At 43.2% G+C, this 18,512-nt stretch overlaps 1 protein-coding gene across 1 annotated transcript in view; it reads left to right on the forward strand.

Moving 5' to 3' along the window:
- Positions 1–18,512, forward strand: part of mllt10 (MLLT10 histone lysine methyltransferase DOT1L cofactor) — a gene marked incomplete at its 3' end in the record, with an annotated part of 87,239 nt that overhangs the window by 56,332 nt on the left and 12,395 nt on the right. Inside the window, 2 exon segments of the mRNA XM_083777662.1 lie at positions 7,460–7,599; positions 16,809–16,926. Coding sequence (XP_083633788.1) covers positions 7,460–7,599; positions 16,809–16,926 — 258 coding nt within the window.

The following is an 18,512-nucleotide window of genomic DNA, read 5'->3' on the forward strand; positions in this document are numbered from 1 at the left end:
CAGTGATTGCCCATTTACGGAACGCTATTACTTCACGGGTTTTCCCGTGATTGCTCTTCTAAGGGTTAATATTTAGCCTTATTTGATTTCCAGTTTCTTCTATCACTTAAGTATTGGACACTTTGGAGTTATGTTGAAGTCATTGATGACACCTACATTTAATCCACTTGATTTAGTTGTCTTTAGTATTGTGTTTTTGTACCAACGGCGCCCAACCCTACGCAATCGCGCATTTATAATTTGTCATGAGAGTGTGTAAATCCACACTCATGCTCGGCCCATGTGTACAACTGTGGCAGGTCCAATATTTGATTTTAAATGGCTTTGGGCCTCTACTTGGGCAGAGTGGTGCAGGCAACGCACCCCTGGCCCATGACCTTGAGCAGTGTGGTCAGTGTCTCTGTGAGTGACTCCCCAGCACTCGGAACAGTTCTTTTTCTCCATAGCAGGTGGCATAGCAGTCTGGTGGCTGCGTGTGTCTGGCCCATGTGCTTAACCCAGTGCAGCACGGTCAATTCAATGTCTCTCAGCAAGTGCCCCCCCCCCCCAACTCTGGAGCAGCGGTGGTGGTCTTGTGCTGGCTGGTTGCTGCAGTCGACAATGTCTCTTTGGTGGAACAGAGTGTACAACTGTCTCTGGAGATACGACAGTAGGCTGATGCATATGAAATCAAATATCCTCCCACCTGTGTTGTTGATTTTTAGACTATGCCCCCTCCTTCCTGGTCCCCTTCTAAGTTATGGTGTTGCTGGATTGCAACTTTACTATGCGGCGTTTGTACAAAATCACAATTTGTCTTTCCCATAATTTGACTCTAAACTATATTTCCCTTGTGGAAAGTAAACACGTACTTCCTTAGCTCAATTAAGTACAATCTTGGGATGTTTCTATATAGTTTGAGTATGCACTTGTTTCACAATTACTTCACCACTACATAATTTGAACTATTTTACTTATTTTGCAAATATACCTAGACTTATATATATATACTATACTGGGCGTTCAAGCTTGTGGATTGGCTATTTGTCCCTACACTCATTTTTAAATGTACACTCTCCCTTTGCACTTCGGCATTCTACACAATGAGTCTTACTTTTACTTTGAGTATGTTTGATTACTGAACAGGGCAAGGCCCTTCTACATGGGGCCATTTGATTCGCTTCCTGGTGTACTTTTATTAAGTATATTTTTGAATTCTGGACTTTATTATTTACTCACTCTGGTGTTACTTGCACTAATTACACTTTGCAATTTATTCAGTCATTATTATTTTAATCAGACCCTACCCAACCCTCCCATAGTTCACGTACTATTATGTTTTATACTTGACTTTATTTATTCGATTATTATGATACCTTTCTCTCCCCCCCCACCCACTGCATGTGAAATTGAATATTATTGGGGCTTATGGTTTTGTAAATTGATTTCTTCCCAGATATCAAGCTTAAGGCCTGTCTACCGCTCAAATATTAGAACATTATTCCCCCCTTCTTTTAGAAGCGCACAAACGCGCACAGTCCAGATGGCAAAAAGTATTGACAGAAAGGCTATCTTTGTTTTGTGAAGAGTGAATTTCTACTCCCCGGAGTATTTTTTACTTAATTACAAATTTTAGTATCTTGAGCGCTACTGGGTATCACGTGACGTCAACTTCACACATTCTCTATCACACAAACCATCACACATGCACGAGCGTGCACACACGTGCATATGCGTGGCGAATATTTTACACTTCATTCACCTGCAACCATTTTAATATACATACAAATAAGTTTACAGAAGAACATAATCAAAAATGTACAGTTATTTTATTATTTTTTTTCCCTTTTTCTGGATCCTTAATTTTCTCTTTTGTCATGACTAGCCTTCCCTGGCTTTTGCCCTCCCTGGCATATCTGTGCCCTAAGCAACAGATCTCTTAGCCCCCTGGCTTTTGCCTTCCCTGGCATCTCTGTGCCCTAAGCAACAGATCTCTTAGCCCCCTGGCTTTTTCCTTCCCTTACATCTCTGTGCCCTAAGCAACAGATCTCTTAGCCCCCTGGCTTTTTCCTTCCCTTAGGCTTGGTTGATGTATCGATATTATCATTTGCCGCGATATTTGAAATCAATATCTATAAACAACTATAATTTGCCTAATAACTCAGTGCCCATGCATTGACTGGCACCGACGCCGAATTTCCAGCCAACCTAAAAAAGGTAATTGATAATACCGATATCAAAAAATCAATATCACCCAAGCCTCGTGCTACAATAATGTCTGATTAGGACATATTGAATTCACCATCTCTGTGCTTATAAAGCAACAGATCTCTTAGCCCCCTGGCTTTTGCCTTCCCTGGCATCTCGGAATTAACAATAATGTCTGATCAGGACCTATTGAATTCACCCCTTCTCTGTCTGATCAGGACATAGCCTAATGGCTCCTCTGTGTCTAAGAAACAGATAACTTTTTACATAATATACATTTATCCGGATATCTCCCTTCATTAGACACTCAGGACCTTGAGGTTCAACCATGGAGCCCTAAGTTTACATCCTTGAACCACAGTTTCCCCAGTGAACTCCACCTAGTAACTCTATTCACCAGACCCCTTATATAGGTGGTCGGCAATTATTAATAATATTATTATTATTTATTCTATTATCATGACTATTATTTTCTATCTAGTTTCCCACTGGCCAGGTGAGAAACTGAAAATATTGTGGATATTATTATTATTTTCACAGCACCACTTGATTGATTGATTGGTTTTTTTATATTTATATATTTATTAAATCACCTATAACCCCTTTTTAGAAGCGCACAACAGTGCACCAAGGCGTCTTTTTTAAAGAAAATTCCAAGCAGCAAAAAGTATATAATATGCATGTGGGCGTGGCTTATCTGGGGAAGCGCCCAGGGAACACTTGAGAAAAGGAAATTATGATTTATGCCTCCCGGTTCAATAATTATTAAACAAACACATGAAATAGGCTGTTACCAGGCCACCGTGTGGCCACCTTGTGCAATTTTTCAATTAACTTTTCGGAATTATTATTCTTCTCCTCTCCAATGTTATGAACCTTTTTATTAAAAGTAAAAATAAAAGTCAATTAAGTCAAATGTCACCGGTCTACACGTCAAGATAAGCGAGCAATCAGTCCATGTCAGGTAACTATCAGTTTCCTACTGTCCAATGCAGAGGGAATAGCCGGTCATCATATCTGTCTACTGGTCGTCAGAAGAGGAACATGGTCTATGTTTGTCAGTCAAAATAAAACCAATAAATATTAAATCAAATCCAACCAAAATTATGGGCTTTTATAGTGCCACCATGTGGCCAACTTGTGTACTTATTTTCCAATTAATTTTCATAATTATTATGACACTCCTATTATATTTTTGTAACCATGGCGCTTACAGTTTCCCAAGGAAAAATGTTTGCTCCCCTTTGAAAACGGTCTCGTCTGGAGCTGTCAATGTGTTAAATGGTGAAATCTACAATTCTTTCCCAGCCGGGTTTTTAGGGAGGGTATTCACACAACCTTCGTTTACACAACATTACCCACCTCACTGACTTCTTATCTGACTCCATTTGCTCTCTCTCTGGGTAATTTGTGTCCCCCAAAAACTGGGGAGGTTGTATTTTATGATTTGACATAACGGGACAACTTGTGCATGTCCAGTGGTGGAAAGTAACCAAGTACCTCTACTTAAGTACTGTACCTAAGTACAACTTTGATGCCGATACTTTTGCACTTTTACTCAAGTACTTTTTCAATTCCGTACTTTTACTTGTGAAGGAGTAGTTCTAAATTGCAGTATTGGTACCTCCACTTAAGCAAAATAACTGAGCACCTATTCCACCACTGTGCATGTCCCAGGTTGGCATTTTTTTTTGACCCACTCAATGTCGCAAATCCCTCCTCTGAGTGGCAGGACTTGGTGTACTTTTCAATTTATCAATATTTTTGAAACCGGCGCCAGGCGAAGACACAACAAACACAGTTCCCATCTCATTCCGGCACCGACGCACACACACACACACACACACTGATAAGAAAAGCGCCTCGCTATGGCAGGGTGTGTGGGACACGACACTGCACTAGCACACACACACATCCAAATACGCATGCACACACACACACTGCCCGCACGCACACACACATACGCACGGTACGCACCCACGCACACACACTGCACTAGCACACACATGCACCGTCATCCCCACTGCCCATACACACACATTGCACGCACCGAGTCACACGCACGCACACACTCTTACACACACCCGCTGCACGCACACAGGCTTCCATCGCTCCCCCCCCCACACACACACACATACATACGCAGCCGCTCCGCCGTGCGCGCACGCACACACGTAGGCCTATGATGATTATTAACAACTTTTACAGCGAGCTCTAAGCAGCCTCCATTTCGCCATTATTTTTTCAGCAAAACATCAAAATCAACAGAGCTATACCAGCGGGTATAGGATATTTCACTTATGCAAACACAACACAGTTGGCAACAAACAGAGCATAGCGTGTTCACAATGGTATCACATCCAAACATTATCACTTAAAATTGATTCCCCATTTAGATAAAACTAATAAGCCGACCTACACACAGCCCCAAGCTGGTAGAAATCTGCATCCAAATGCATTTTTTAAAGGCCCTTTCTAGCCAGCTATGGGGCCATGTCTAGACTACAATACTGGTCAAAATGACCCAACCTGCTGGACAAGATAACCGCTTTCAATCACGTCGGGGTCACCACGCTGATGCGCCATCCTGTTGAGAGGGTTATCTAATAGTCCAATAAACAGGCTGTACACTTAAAATTATGGATTCACAAGATCTGGCATTTATTGATTGCCCACAATTATCCCAAATTGAATGGTCATGTGATATATACATGTGAACAGCAAAGACATATATGAAAGCAAATACGACCTGTTACGTCACGAATTCGGATTCGATCATTATCAGTCCACAGATTTGGGGGCCCCGCGAAGCACAGGACAGAGAGCTGGCCTATCCTGGAGAATTCTGACGTGTCCCTCTCTGCCCTGACAATATATACAGTACAGTCGCAATCTCACTGAAGTGACCTTGCATACACACAGCTCAGGCGGCACACTCTGAAAGTAATGGTAACTGCTTGAAGGGTCTACTTTACCCCACCAGAGTTTACATTAACCCTTACAGACCTGAGGATGATTCTAAAAGCGCCTTTTAAATCCTAAAGCCTCGTTTATGCTTCACGAAGTGACACACGTCCTGTGCTGGAAAACAGAATTTGACACACTCGTTCCACACCCCCACAGGGAGTGCAGGGCCCGCCGTCGAGTCCGTCGGATAGCCTAGTTGTCCAGAACCAGCACAAAAAGCCTCTGATCTCCATATATGGAGCTGGCTCTGTTCTGATATCACAATGGGTATGACATAGCTATGAGCTTGTAGGTCTGCTATTTTTCAATAGCTAAATCAATATATCAATAGCAAATCATTGAATATATATTTCAGAGCGAACATTTTTGACTAAAATATTAGCTTCTGGGGGGTCCCTGGAACTACATATTTTGAGATGGGGGGGGGGGGGGTCCGTGGCCCAATAGAGATAATTCTGGGGGTCCTTGACATGAAAAAGGTTGAGCACCACTGACATAGAAAAAAATAATTTTCAGAAAAATGTTAGGATTTAGAAGCCTTTTTTTAATCGACCTCAGTCCAAAATGTGTTAATGTTATATTATCATTGAAATCAACTTGCGGTATCCTCACGACCCCCGGATTAGATCCACGCACCAACAGGTGTGCAGTCACACCCACCCCATAAACCAACAGGTGTGCAGTCACACCCACCCCATAAACCAACAGGTGTGCAGTCACACCCACCCCATAAACCAACAGGTGTGCAGTCACACCCACCCCATAAACCAACAGGTGTGCAGTCACACCCACCCCATAAAGCAACAGGTGTGCAGTCACACCCACCCCATAAACCAACAGGTGTGCAGTCACACCCACCCCATAAACCAACAGGTGTGCAGTCACACCCACCCCATAAACCAACAGGTGTGCAGTCACACCCACCCCATAAACCAACAGGTGTGCAGTCACACCCACCCATAAACCAACAGGTGTGCAGTCACACCCACCCCATAAACCAACAGGTGTGCAGTCACACCCACCCCATAAACCAACAGGTGTGCAGTCACACCCACCCCATAAACCAACAGGTGTGCAGTCACACCCACCCCATAAACCAACAGGTGTGCAGTCACACTCACCCCATAAACCAACAGGTGTGCAGTCACACCCACCCCATAAACCAACAGGTGTGCAGTCACACTCACCCCATAAACCAACAGGTGTGCAGTCACACCCACCCCATAAACCAACAGGTGTGCAGTCACACCCACCCCATAAACCAACAGGTGTGCAGTCACACCCACCCCATAAACCAACAGGTGTGCAGTCACACCCACCCCATAAACCAACAGGTGTGCAGTCACACTCACCCCATAAACCAACAGGTGTGCAGTCACACCCACCCCATAAACCAACAGGTGTGCAGTCACACCCACCCCATAAACCAACAGGTGTGCAGTCACACCCACCCCATAAACCAACAGGTGTGCAGTCACACCCACCCCATAAACCAACAGGTGTGCAGTCACACCCGCCCCATAAACCAACAGGTGTGCAGTCACACCCACCCCATAAACCAACAGGTGTGCAGTCACACCCAGCAATTAGTTTGGACTTAAATCCCGCCGTCGCTGTGAGGACACAACGGCGGTCACTGTGGTCTTGTTGTTATTACCGGTAGTCACTTTGATTATTAATATTATTATTATTATCTTGTTGTTACTACCGGTAGTTACTTTGATTATTATTACAAAACATACATTAACCACTTCAGCACTACCGGTATATACATTTCAGCCATTTGAAAATGACCGATCTACAAGCATCGATACCACAATGTGTCACAGATTATTTTATTTTTGTTATTATTATTTTTATTTTGTGGCTTTCCCCTCTATTTTATATTTTTTATGGAGGGACAGACAGTAGGCTGACAGGAAATGGGGAGAGAGATGGGGGGGGGGGGGGGGTGGGGAAGACATGCAGTAAAGGCCGTCGGGATCGGGAGTCGAACCCGCGGCACACTGTGACTGGATTACCAGCCAAGGTGCCTGGACCACTGAGCCACGGCCCAGGCCGCGTCACAGATTTTTATACATTATCCCATTTTGGGCGGGAACCCCTTTTGGTGTTAGCATTATGCTATGCTTTAGCTATTGAAAAATAGCAGATCTACAAGCTCATAGCGGGCTTGTAGGTCTGCTATTTGAACGACTGACATAGAAACATGGATTTTTCAGAAAACTGTCAGGATGTAGAAGACATTTTTTTTAATCTGATCTCAGGTCAGAATGGGTCATACATATACCTGTTCCTCCCACAGGTGTGTTCGCTGGCGTTGACGGCCCGTCTTTGGGGAGCGGACCGGTCTGCTCCGAGATGTTACAGCAGGCCACGCCCTCGCTGGCCCCTCCCTCTCCTTTCACAGCGGCCGCCCCTCTGAACAGCGCTGCGTCTACACACGTAAGTACATGCACACACACACGCGACATGCACACGCGACGTGCACACGCACATCATTTGCCTATAGTTTGCATCCTGCCAAATTAAACCACATGACTTACGCCTCTCTCTCTCTCTCTCTCTCTCTTTGTGTGTGTGTGTGTGTGTGTGTGTGTGTGTGTGTGTGTGTGTGTGTGTGTGCGCGTGTGCGCGCAAATACGTGAAAAATACTTAATTAAATTGTAGATTGGTTAATTTCACTATTTGTCTTAACAATTATATATGGCTTAACCCTTTTACTGCTGCCATTTATTGAGAAATTAGGACCTAATTCATGCCAGCATTTTTTTAATTTGAGCTCTTATTTTGAAAAGCCACATTTTGCCTCAACCGGAAGTGAGCTTATCCCTGCCAGCTTTACGTTGCCAAGACAACCTTTGTTTACATAATCGAATCAATGCCGGTACATATAGCACTCCACAACGTCGGCTCTGTGCCGTCAAAGAAACGCTGTTTTGACCAAAAATGCCATCTGGGACAAGGAATAGGAGATACAGGCGATTGAAAGAAACGGATAGAATGGATTCTTATGGCGACCGCGATCTAATCTGAACGATCCAATGCAGTGCTAACAACACTGCTAGCTAACCGGCTAACGTGAGTAGCATTATGGCTCGATCGATCATATGCACTATAAAAGTATAATTGCCGAAGGGCTACGGCAATGGCAGCAAGGTGTATTATCAAATTGAGGCTTTGATTGCCGAAGGGCTTCGGCAATGGCAGGAAGACGGTTAAGTTGTTAAAAGTACAAAACTTTAAATAGAGTTTGATCATGTTTTACTTGGGTCTAGCAGGATACGAATGGAGTAATTATATTGGAATTATGTTAATTGTGAAATAATCATGAAAATGTTGTAGCCAGAAATCTAAAGGAAAGGTTAACAGTTTTGTTCTCTCCATTTCTGGATGAAACATTTTTTTGTATCCCTGCGTTGCTGCTAAGTTCAAAGCAGTGTTGACTTTGACATGACATTTTGATTTAGTTTTAGCTACATTTTAGTCATCTGAAATGTTTCAGTGTTAGTCTACTAATTACAGTCGACTAAATATCATACGATTTTAGTCGACTAAATCTACAGTTTATTTTAAAAATGCATTTTTTTGCCATTTTCAGACCGGAGCGCAACCAAATTATTTTTCTAGTTTTAATTTCTTGACGAAATTCTCTACATTTTTATTTATTATAGTTTTAGTCATAGCTTCTTTTTTATTTAGTTTTCCTCCGTGAGAAAACGCCTCCTGTAATCATCTTCCAATCCCGGCCATTTCTCAACTATATCCCCCTGCAAGCACGCACGTGCACACACACACGGCACACACACACACACACACACACACACACACACACACACACACACACACACACACACACACACACACACACCATCAGTGGTGTGAAGTAACTATGTACATTTACTCAAGTACTGTACAATTTTGAGGTACTTTTGCTTTACTGGAGTATTTCCAGTTTTCAGTACTATTGCTTCTACTCTCTGTGGCAAATATTGTACTTTTACTCCACTAGAATTATTTGAAAACTGTTTACTTTGTAGATTTTGATTATTATTACGAAACATTGTGAGCTTGTAGATTGGCTGTTTTCAAAAGATGTATTTTTACTTTTAGTACTTTATGTATGTTTTGATGCTTTGGCACTTTTCAATACGGGACTTCCACTTTTAACAGAGTACATCTACATTGCAGTATACTTTTACTTAAGTAAAACATTTGAGTACTTTTTCCCACCCTGTGCACGCACGCACACACACACACACACACACACACACACACACACACACACACACACACACACACACACACACACACACACACCATCCCTGTCCACTCTGTCATTATTCTCTCTCTCTCTCTCTGTTATCATGTGATGTAATGGCATCTGACAAGCACCACAGTAGGGATGGAAGGCGGAGCTTCACTCTACCCTGATGGCTTGAGTTCAGCACGGCCCCCAACCCCCTTCTCTCTCTCTCTCTCTGTCTCTGTCTCTGACTCTGTCTCTGTCTCTGTCTCTGTCTCTGTCTCTGTCTCTGTCTCTGTCTCTCTCTCTCTCTTCTCTCTCTCTCTCTCTCTCTCTCTCTCTCTCTCTCTCTCTCTGACTCTGTCTCTCTCTCTCTCTCTCTCTCTCTCTCTCTCTCTCTCTCTCTCTCTCTCTCTGTCCTGCACATCGTATAGATGAGGCCCACAGGATATTACGCCTGTTTGCTGCATACATAGAGAGAGAGAGAGGGGGGGGGGGGGGGGGGGGAGGGAGGGGGGATTGTTGGAGAAAGAAATGTGTGGTTTTGAGAGTTCATGGTGATTCACCTTACTGGACATCTGGGGGGGCCTTCGCTCTCTCTCTCTCTCTCTCTCTCTCTCGTGCATGCGTGCGTGTGTGTGTGTGTGTGTGTGTGTGTGTGTGTGTGTGTGTGTGGCGCGAGTGTGCGCACTTGCAGGAGAGACAGAGACCATGTGCTATTTTAAGTCCCTCAGCAGACTTCCAGCCTACTGTTATTGGCTACCAGCCCAACATGAGAGAGAGAGAGAGAGAGGGGTGTGTTGGAGAGAGAGAGAGAGAGAGAGAGAGAGGGGTGTGTTGGAGAGAGAGAGAGAGAGAGAGAGAGAGAGGGAGGGGTGTGTTGGAGAGAGAGGAGAGAGGCTTTGAATGAAAAATGAATGCAAATGAAAAATGAATGTAGATGGGAGGTGGAGAAAGGGGTGGATGGGTGGGTGGGCTGTTTGAAAAGAGAGCCTACCCCAAGTCACTCTGGAGAAGAGAAATGGAAAAGGCTTCCTATCGAGAGAGAGAGATGTTATTTCTCTCTTGTTTATCTTATGCACGTGTGGGTTTTGAGGTTTTCCCGTTCGTCTGATGTCTCCGTTTAACTGTGGTTTTCCTGACTTTTTATTGTATCTTCCCCGTTTGAAAATGAATTGAAAGTGTGCAAGATAGTCTTTCTTTCAGATTTCCTGTATGATAGCCTTAGTTTAGATTATTATTTGTGTGTGTGTGTGTGTGTGTGTGTGTGTGTGTGTGTGTGTGGTGTGTGTGTGTGTGTGTGTGTGTGTGTGTGTGTGTGTGTGTGTGTGTGTGTGTGTGTGTGTGTGTGTGTGTGTGTGTGTGTGTGTGTGTGTGTGCGTTTGCGTTTGCGTGTGTACGCGCTGTCCGCATATATATACTGATATAACCATCAAAATGGGTCATATTATGTGCTAACATTTTTACATCAAGGTGATGACAAATATGATCTCTAGTGAGTGTTAAATGAAAGGTCATGTATTCAGAATTAGGTTTTTAGTTGTTTAACTTGTTTTCGTTCAATTATTTTCCGTTTATTAATTATTTTAAATGTGGCATGTTATTAATGTGTGTGGGATGCACCTGTGAAAAAGTTAAAATATATATATATCACTCATTCTTGAGATGAGGGACAAAAGTGGGAAAAACATGTCCCACACATAAGAGCCTTATTATTGTTAAAAATAAATAGATTTAATAAAAATAAAAGCACTTGCAAAGTGAAATGTAATACAGTTGTGTATTATTATGCCATTAATTTCATTATAATTGTTTTCATATGCCATCTGAATTAGTTAAAAGCAGGCACTGTACCCAAAAACGCCTATATTTAGCCTGTCCCCAGCAAGTGGTCATAATTTCAAACTGCTAAAAAAGTGTCTAATACTGTCACAATCACATAAATATACATACTAAATTAAAGTAGATTGTCAACAACATAGCAAACAATATACACAATAATTTTAATTTATATTTTCCATTAGATATCTCATATCAAATGTGTGTCCCACGTCTCCCGTCAACTCCGTCAGGTTTTTTAAAAGTCTTAAATTAATCAGAAAATATTGTCGACAGATTTAGCCTGAAGACTCCTTTTCCAAGTCCCGTTTGTATTTGTTGCAACAGTGGAGCACCTGGTCTGACAAGCATTCAATTGTTTGATATTTTAAACAAACAATGTTGATATCAGGGTGGTCACAGCTTTTACATGTCAACTCCGTCAGGACATTATTATGATCTTTGTTAAGAATTCCAAAATAATGTTTATTATAAAAGTTTAGGGTTAGGTTTAGCTAACAAATGAAGCAAAAACAAAATGGCTACATTGTACTACAGAGGGTTAAGATGAAAACAAATGACATTTTGTCAACTCCGTCAGACGTCAACTCCGTCAGGTTTTGTGTCTGACGGAGTTGACATGTATCTGACGGAGTTGACAAAAGTGTTCCTAAAACAATAAAATTATAGTTTTTGAATAATGGGACGTATTCTAATTTGGCACACAGTTAGAGCATGCCTTAAGGAACATTTTTGGCTATAGGGCCATCACAGATTTGTCTCATGGTGACCATGGCAGCCATTTTCCAAAATTGCCGACACCTGATGTTATTTTACAATAACTCAAGTTCTACACCACCTAGGATCTTGATTCTGGTGACTAAGACTACATTTTCAAGGATGAGGGATACAGTGGTACAATTTAGATTTTCCCTGTGACCATGGCAGCCATATTTCAAAATGGCCGCCACCTGCTGTTATTTTACAATAACTCAAGTTCTACACCATCTAGGATCTTGATTCTGGTGACTAATCATACATTTTCAAGGATGTGGGATACATTGGTACTATTTAGATTTGTCCTGTGACTATGGCAGCCATTGTTTTTCAAAATGGCCGCCACCTGCTGTTATTTTACAATAACTCAAGTTTTAGACCACCTAGGATCTTGATTCTGGCGACTAATAATACATTTTAAAAGATGAGGAATACAGTGGTACTATTTAGATTTGTCCTGTGACCATGGCAGCCATTGTTTTTCAAAATGACCACCAACCTGCTGTTATTTTACCAATAACTCAAGTTTTAGACCACCAAGGATCTTGATTCTGGTGACTAATCATTACAATTTTCAAGGATGAACTTTCTCTGGGAGGGGTCAGGGCTTATTTCAGGTGCAGGTTGAGTTGCTACTGACAGGACATTAAAAGGAGGTGGGCTTTCTGGCCTTTGACTTGTCCCTTTCAGGTACAGACGCACAGTTTGACTTCACTGGCCACTGCAGTGTGGCGTTGATCTTGGTGGCCTCCTGCCAGTGTTTCTCCATCCTTCTCATGACCTCTGTGTTCTGGGGCTCTGTTATAGTCAACTTACATTGTCTTGGCTGGAGATTGCTTTCCTGCAGGGTCCAGCCCAGTCTTGTGCAGATGGCTGCTGGCCCACCTGGAGGCCCCAACCTCACTTGTTCGGTTAGTGTGATTAGGTGGGGTGGTCTTCCCCAATCAGGATGAAGGGTTTAACCCTTTCAAACGGCAGTCTGGCCATGTGTCTGTATTTAGTTGTGAGGCTAGATACAGGATACGATTTCTCACCCAGCCCCAGGTGACTTGAGGTGAAGGCTCCTTTGATTTGGTAACATTGCTTTGGTTGACATGCTGGGGACACAGAATGACACTGATGCCTTCAGTGTCTGCACATCCTGCCTGATAGTCCTGAAGGCAGATCTTCTGTCTTCAGTCTTTCGCTCACTGTTCACTGCTCACTGTTCACCTCAAGCAGGTCTTCAAGGTGTTTGCCTTTGCACAGGCTATATGGCTAGGACTCGTGCTTCAACCACTCAGAGAACTCCAACATGGTGTTGGTTGCTCCTGGGCCGCAGAGCATTGTGCGGCAGAATTCAGCTCTCATCTCTGGTGGCAGCTTGTTGAGGAGTCGTGCAACATGTGAGCCGCATCTAAGTTCTGTGTCTCCCTCTGGGCCTAGGGTAGACACTTGCTATTTTCCGTAACACTAATTGGTGGGGCTGTCCAAACTTGTTGTTTAGGTGTCAATCGGGTCTCTGTTGGTGAAGTCGGGTCTAGGTGGTCTAGAAGATGAGTTAGTCAGGGGATATTAATACAATCTGGTAATACATTCCTTATCAAGAATTTGCTTCACCAATGTGTTTGGAAGGGTGTCTACTAACATAGCCCACATTGCTTTATATTCAACCACCCTAGGGGAACTTTTGACAGCTGCTGAAAGTTGGGGTACCATCAACAACCTATATAAGGCAAAATGTTCATTATGCTTTAAGTAGCATGTGACATGTCAAACTAGGGAGTTTTCATGATTCTGAATGCATTCCAAACATTAGCTATGCACGAAGAACACTCCTTGGGCTGAAAACGGCCATAGCCGTCATCACAAAATGAGGTCAGCACATTTGGGCAAGTGGATATATGGCCGAATTTAGCCCAAGGGGTTTGACCCCTAGTTTGGCCATAGACTCCCTAGTTTGGCCATAGCCACTTGGTATGGTACCCAACTTTCAGCAGCTGTCAAAAATGTTCAATAGAAACCAATGTGGGATATGTTAGTAGACACCTTTACAAACACATTGGTGAAAAAATTCTTGGTAAGAAATGTATTCACAGATTTAACATTATTCTGATAATATTCCCTGACTAAATTGGTAAAATAATAGCAGGTCCACCATTTTTGAAAATGGCTGCCATTGTCACAGGATAAATCTAAATAGTACAACTGTATTCCTCCTCCTTGAAAATGTAGGATTAGTCACCAGAATCAAGATCCTAGGTGGTGTAGAACTTGAGTTATTGGGAAATAACAGAAAGTTGGCGGCCATTTTGAAAAATGTCTACCATGTTCACAGGACAAATCTAAATAGTACCAATGTATCCCACATCCTTGAAAATGTATGATTAGTCACCATAATCAAGATCCTAGGTGGTGTAGAACTTGAGTTATTGTAAAATAACAGCAGGTGGCGGCCATTTTTAAAATGGCTGTCATGGTCACAGGGCCAATATAAATAGTACCACTGTATTCCTCATCCTTGAAAATGTGGGATTAGTCACCAGAATCAAGATCCTAGGTGGTCTAGAACCTAAATCAGTTAAACTTGTCAACTCCGTCAGATGTTCGTCAACTCCGTCAGACGTTCGTCCCGTGATGTTTTTGTTAATTTCCAAAGAAATAGAAAATTCGATGTTAAATCTTTTGTGCTTATGTATTGAAACACCAACTGAAATGATACGTAATGATGTTTTTTTTGTTTTTTTACATGGTTTTCATGTTATAATATTGAAAATAAAGGTTGAAATGACGGATTTGAGAAATTGGATATTTCATAATAGTGTGATATTGGAACAAAACAATATTAAAAGAATTGTATTACTTAACTTGATTACTGAAAGCCATTATAAGATAACTGAGGACTTTATATCATTGTTGAAATTATTAAATTCAATTAAAAGGGATTTTAGTGTGTCTGACGGAGTTGACAAGAATCAGGTATTAAGTGCATAAATGTCCCATTTTAGAAAGAAATGTTATGCGAAAAACCTGTTCCTTCTCAAGATTGGTAGTTGAGACCTGTGTCTACAAATACATCTATTTGATTTGAATGTATCTTAAAAAAAAAAAAAATCTAGTTTGAAAAAAGTTTTGTCCCTTATCTCAAGAATGGGTGATATATATATTATATATATATATGTTTGCAAAATGTACACAGTGGGTGAGCATTAAAAGTAAAAAGAAATACAAAAGTAGATTGATCAAAGGCTAGAGCCATATGTATGTTTCAAGGTTCGAGGCAGTAAGGATAACTTGTGTGCTGTGGGAAGGCGAACGCACACACACACACACACACAATCCCAATGCCTTTTGGGTTAAAGTAGAGGCTAACATTTAAGCCTCTGGCTGCAGCCAGCCTATCGCTATTTGGAGGTCCTCGACACCCTGGCCTAAAACATAGACATGGACACAATCACACGTATAGGCTACATAAAATAGAACAGCCATTTTGTTTTTTTCCCAATCCTCTGCCCCCCCCCACCCCACCCCTCCACCGGCATCCATCGTCTGTCCACGCTCCTTATTTGGGAAATGCCCTAATTGGATTAAACTGTAGGCATCACATGCACTTTGTCATCATGTCAGGGGATACTGTAGGGGTTCTTTCAGCTGTGTGTGTGTGTGTGTGTGTGTGTGTGTGTGTGTGTGTGTGTGTGTGTGTGTGTGTGTGTGTGTGTGTGTGTGTGTGTGTGTGTGTGTGTGTGTGTGTGTGTGTGTGTGTGTGTGTGTGTGTGTGTGTGTGTGTGTGTGTGTGTGTGTGTGTGTGTGTGTGTGTGTGTGTGTGCGCGCGCATGTGTAATTGTAGTAGTTTTGTTGTTTCTTCTCTGTAAAGATAGTATCACAGAGAAACCACAAAGAGGAACAAACTACAGCAGTTAGTTCTCAAACTTAAGGGGCCCCCAAATTGATATATATTTGGCCGCCCGAGGACCCCCATCTGAACATGTTTAGTGCCCCCGGAAGAGAAGAGTTTTGTATATATTAAAAAAACATTTTACACTGCAGCACTCACTTGAACCATCTTCTGGCGGGGGACATTAGAGCAGCTATTTTCAGGCACAGATATTTGGGTGTCGAAGAGTGTAAGATGGAAAAAAAGTGGTCATGGTTACAGTAACTCAAGACCAGTTCTCTTAAGACTACAGGGCTTTAGAAGTGTTTTAAGATGGAAGCTGCGAATAGGCGTTGACATGTATTGACGGTAACCAAACCCCAAACATGTGTGAAGGAGGCTAAAAAAGAAAAAGAAAATCGTGTACCCAGCCGGTTCCAAACTGCTTCCTAACAATGGCTGTGTTGGTGCCACAGCTCAGTCAGAGAGCTGTAACGTCACTCTCTTTGAGAGGACAACAGGTTTAGTGACATGAATTAATTGAATTATGTGTATGCTAAGCGCTAAGGCAAACGGCAGCAAAAAAGAAACGATAGAATTTCTTTTTTAAACAGCAAAACGGTGTCACCTGGCTTCACCAGTTGGTTCACTACACGGATCTTCAATTAGAGATGTCAGACTTCACACATCTCTTAACCCATTTTTGGTGCATTACGTTATGCTTTAGCTATTGAAAAATAGCAGATACTACAAGCTCATAGCGCGCCACCGAGTGGCGCGCTACGAGCTTGTAGGTCTGCTATTTTAGAGAAATCAAAGAACGACTGACATAGAAACGTAGCTTTTTTCAGAAAACTGCCAGGATGTAGAAGACATTTTTAGAATCTGATCTCAGGTCAGAATGGGTTAATATTGTCTCTGTCTGTCTCTCTCTCTCTCTCTCTCTCTCTCTCTCTGTAGGTGAGTGGTCTCTCAGGGTCAGTCTTCAACCTGGCCCCCTCCCACATGTTTGGAAACCGGCTAAACCCCAACTCGGCCATGGCAGCACTCATCGCCCAGTCGGAGGCCTCACCAGCAGGTATGGCACTGTGTGTGTGTGTGTGTGTGTGGGGGGGGGGGGGGGGGGAGGGAGGGGGTTAGGGGTAATGGACGGGTCACACCCCCTGGGTCCCACAGAGAGGTCAAGGGTCACAACTCAGTGACATGTGGAGGCTCCTCCCACAACACTCCAGTTGCAAACCCTGCCTCTCTCTCTCTGTGTCCATCTCTCTCTCTCTCTCTCTCTCTCTCTCTCTGTCATGCACATGGACATATATAAAAGATTGACATGAAAAAACATACAAATCTCCATCAAGCCAATGGGCCATGAGTCACCCGGACCCAGGGGGTCTCTCTCTGAAAGGGAGGGATGCTGCATGGTGGTGTCTATGGGGAAACACCCACCACAACGTGGTGGGTGTGTGTGGGTGTTCTCCCCTAAAACCGGCATGTCCGTCCGGTCATTCCATATTGTCGTCGGGCAGAAACCGGCTTTCTGTGCTTGTCGATCTGCTACTTTTGCTATTTGGGGCGGGAACCCCTTTTGGTGTTAGCATTATGTTATGCTTTATCTATTGAAAAATAGCAGATCTACAAGCTCATAGCACGCCACCGAGTGGCGCGCTACGAGCTTGTAGGTCTGCTATTTTTTTAAAGTCGTGAAAATGCGGCACAAATCTTTGAAAATTTAACATATATTCTTTCAGAAGACTTTGTTTTTATTTCATATATATATTCCATATCCCCCCCGTGGGTCCCCGGACCCCACAACGCTTCCCATATCCCCCCCGAGGGTCCCCGGACCCCACAACGCTTCCCATATCCCCCCCGAGAACCAATGATCTTAGCCCACACCAAAGCTCTTTTTGGGACGTCCTGTGGGTTTGGTGCTCATGAGTGCAGAGGACTGTGGATTCCTTTCCTCCACTGATGAGGACTGTGGATTCCTTTCCTCCACTGATGAGGACTGTGGATTCCTTTCCTCCACTGATGAGGACTGTGGATTCCTTTCCTTCACTGATGAGGACTGTGGATTCCTTTCCTTCACTGATGAGGACTGTGGATTCCTTTCCTCCACTGATGAGGACTGTGGATTCCTTTCCTCCACTGATGAGGACTGTGGATTCCTTTCCTTCACTGATGAGGACTGTGGATTCCTTTCCTTCACTGATGAGGACTGTGGATTCCTTTCCTTCACTGATGAGGACTGTGGATTCCTTTCCTTCACTGATGAGGACTGTGGATTCCTTTCCTTCACTGATGAGGACTGTGGACTCCTTTCCTTGTACTGATGCACGTGTTGAGAGAGAGAGAGAGAGAGAGAGAGAGAGGGAGAAAGGAGAGCCAGTCCTACACTGACCTTAGGTCAGTTCACTAATCAGCCTGATTGACAGCTTGCCACAGGGCTGTGTGTGTGTGTGTGTGTGTGTGTGTGTGTGTGTGTGTGTGTGTGTGTGTGTGTGTGTGTGTGTGTGTGTGTGTGTGTGTGTGTGTGTGCGTGTGCGTGTGCGTGTGCGCGCGCGTGCTCTCACGAGTTGCGTGTGCACAAGTATTGCAAGATGTTCATACACATGTGCACACAAGCATGCAGGTTGTTAGCCCTGGAGACCCAGATTTGCTTTGATT

The sequence above is a fragment of the Protomyctophum parallelum genome (assembly GCF_964188405.1).
Source record: "Protomyctophum parallelum genome assembly, chromosome: 12".
NCBI classification, from domain to species: domain Eukaryota; kingdom Metazoa; phylum Chordata; class Actinopteri; order Myctophiformes; family Myctophidae; genus Protomyctophum; species Protomyctophum parallelum.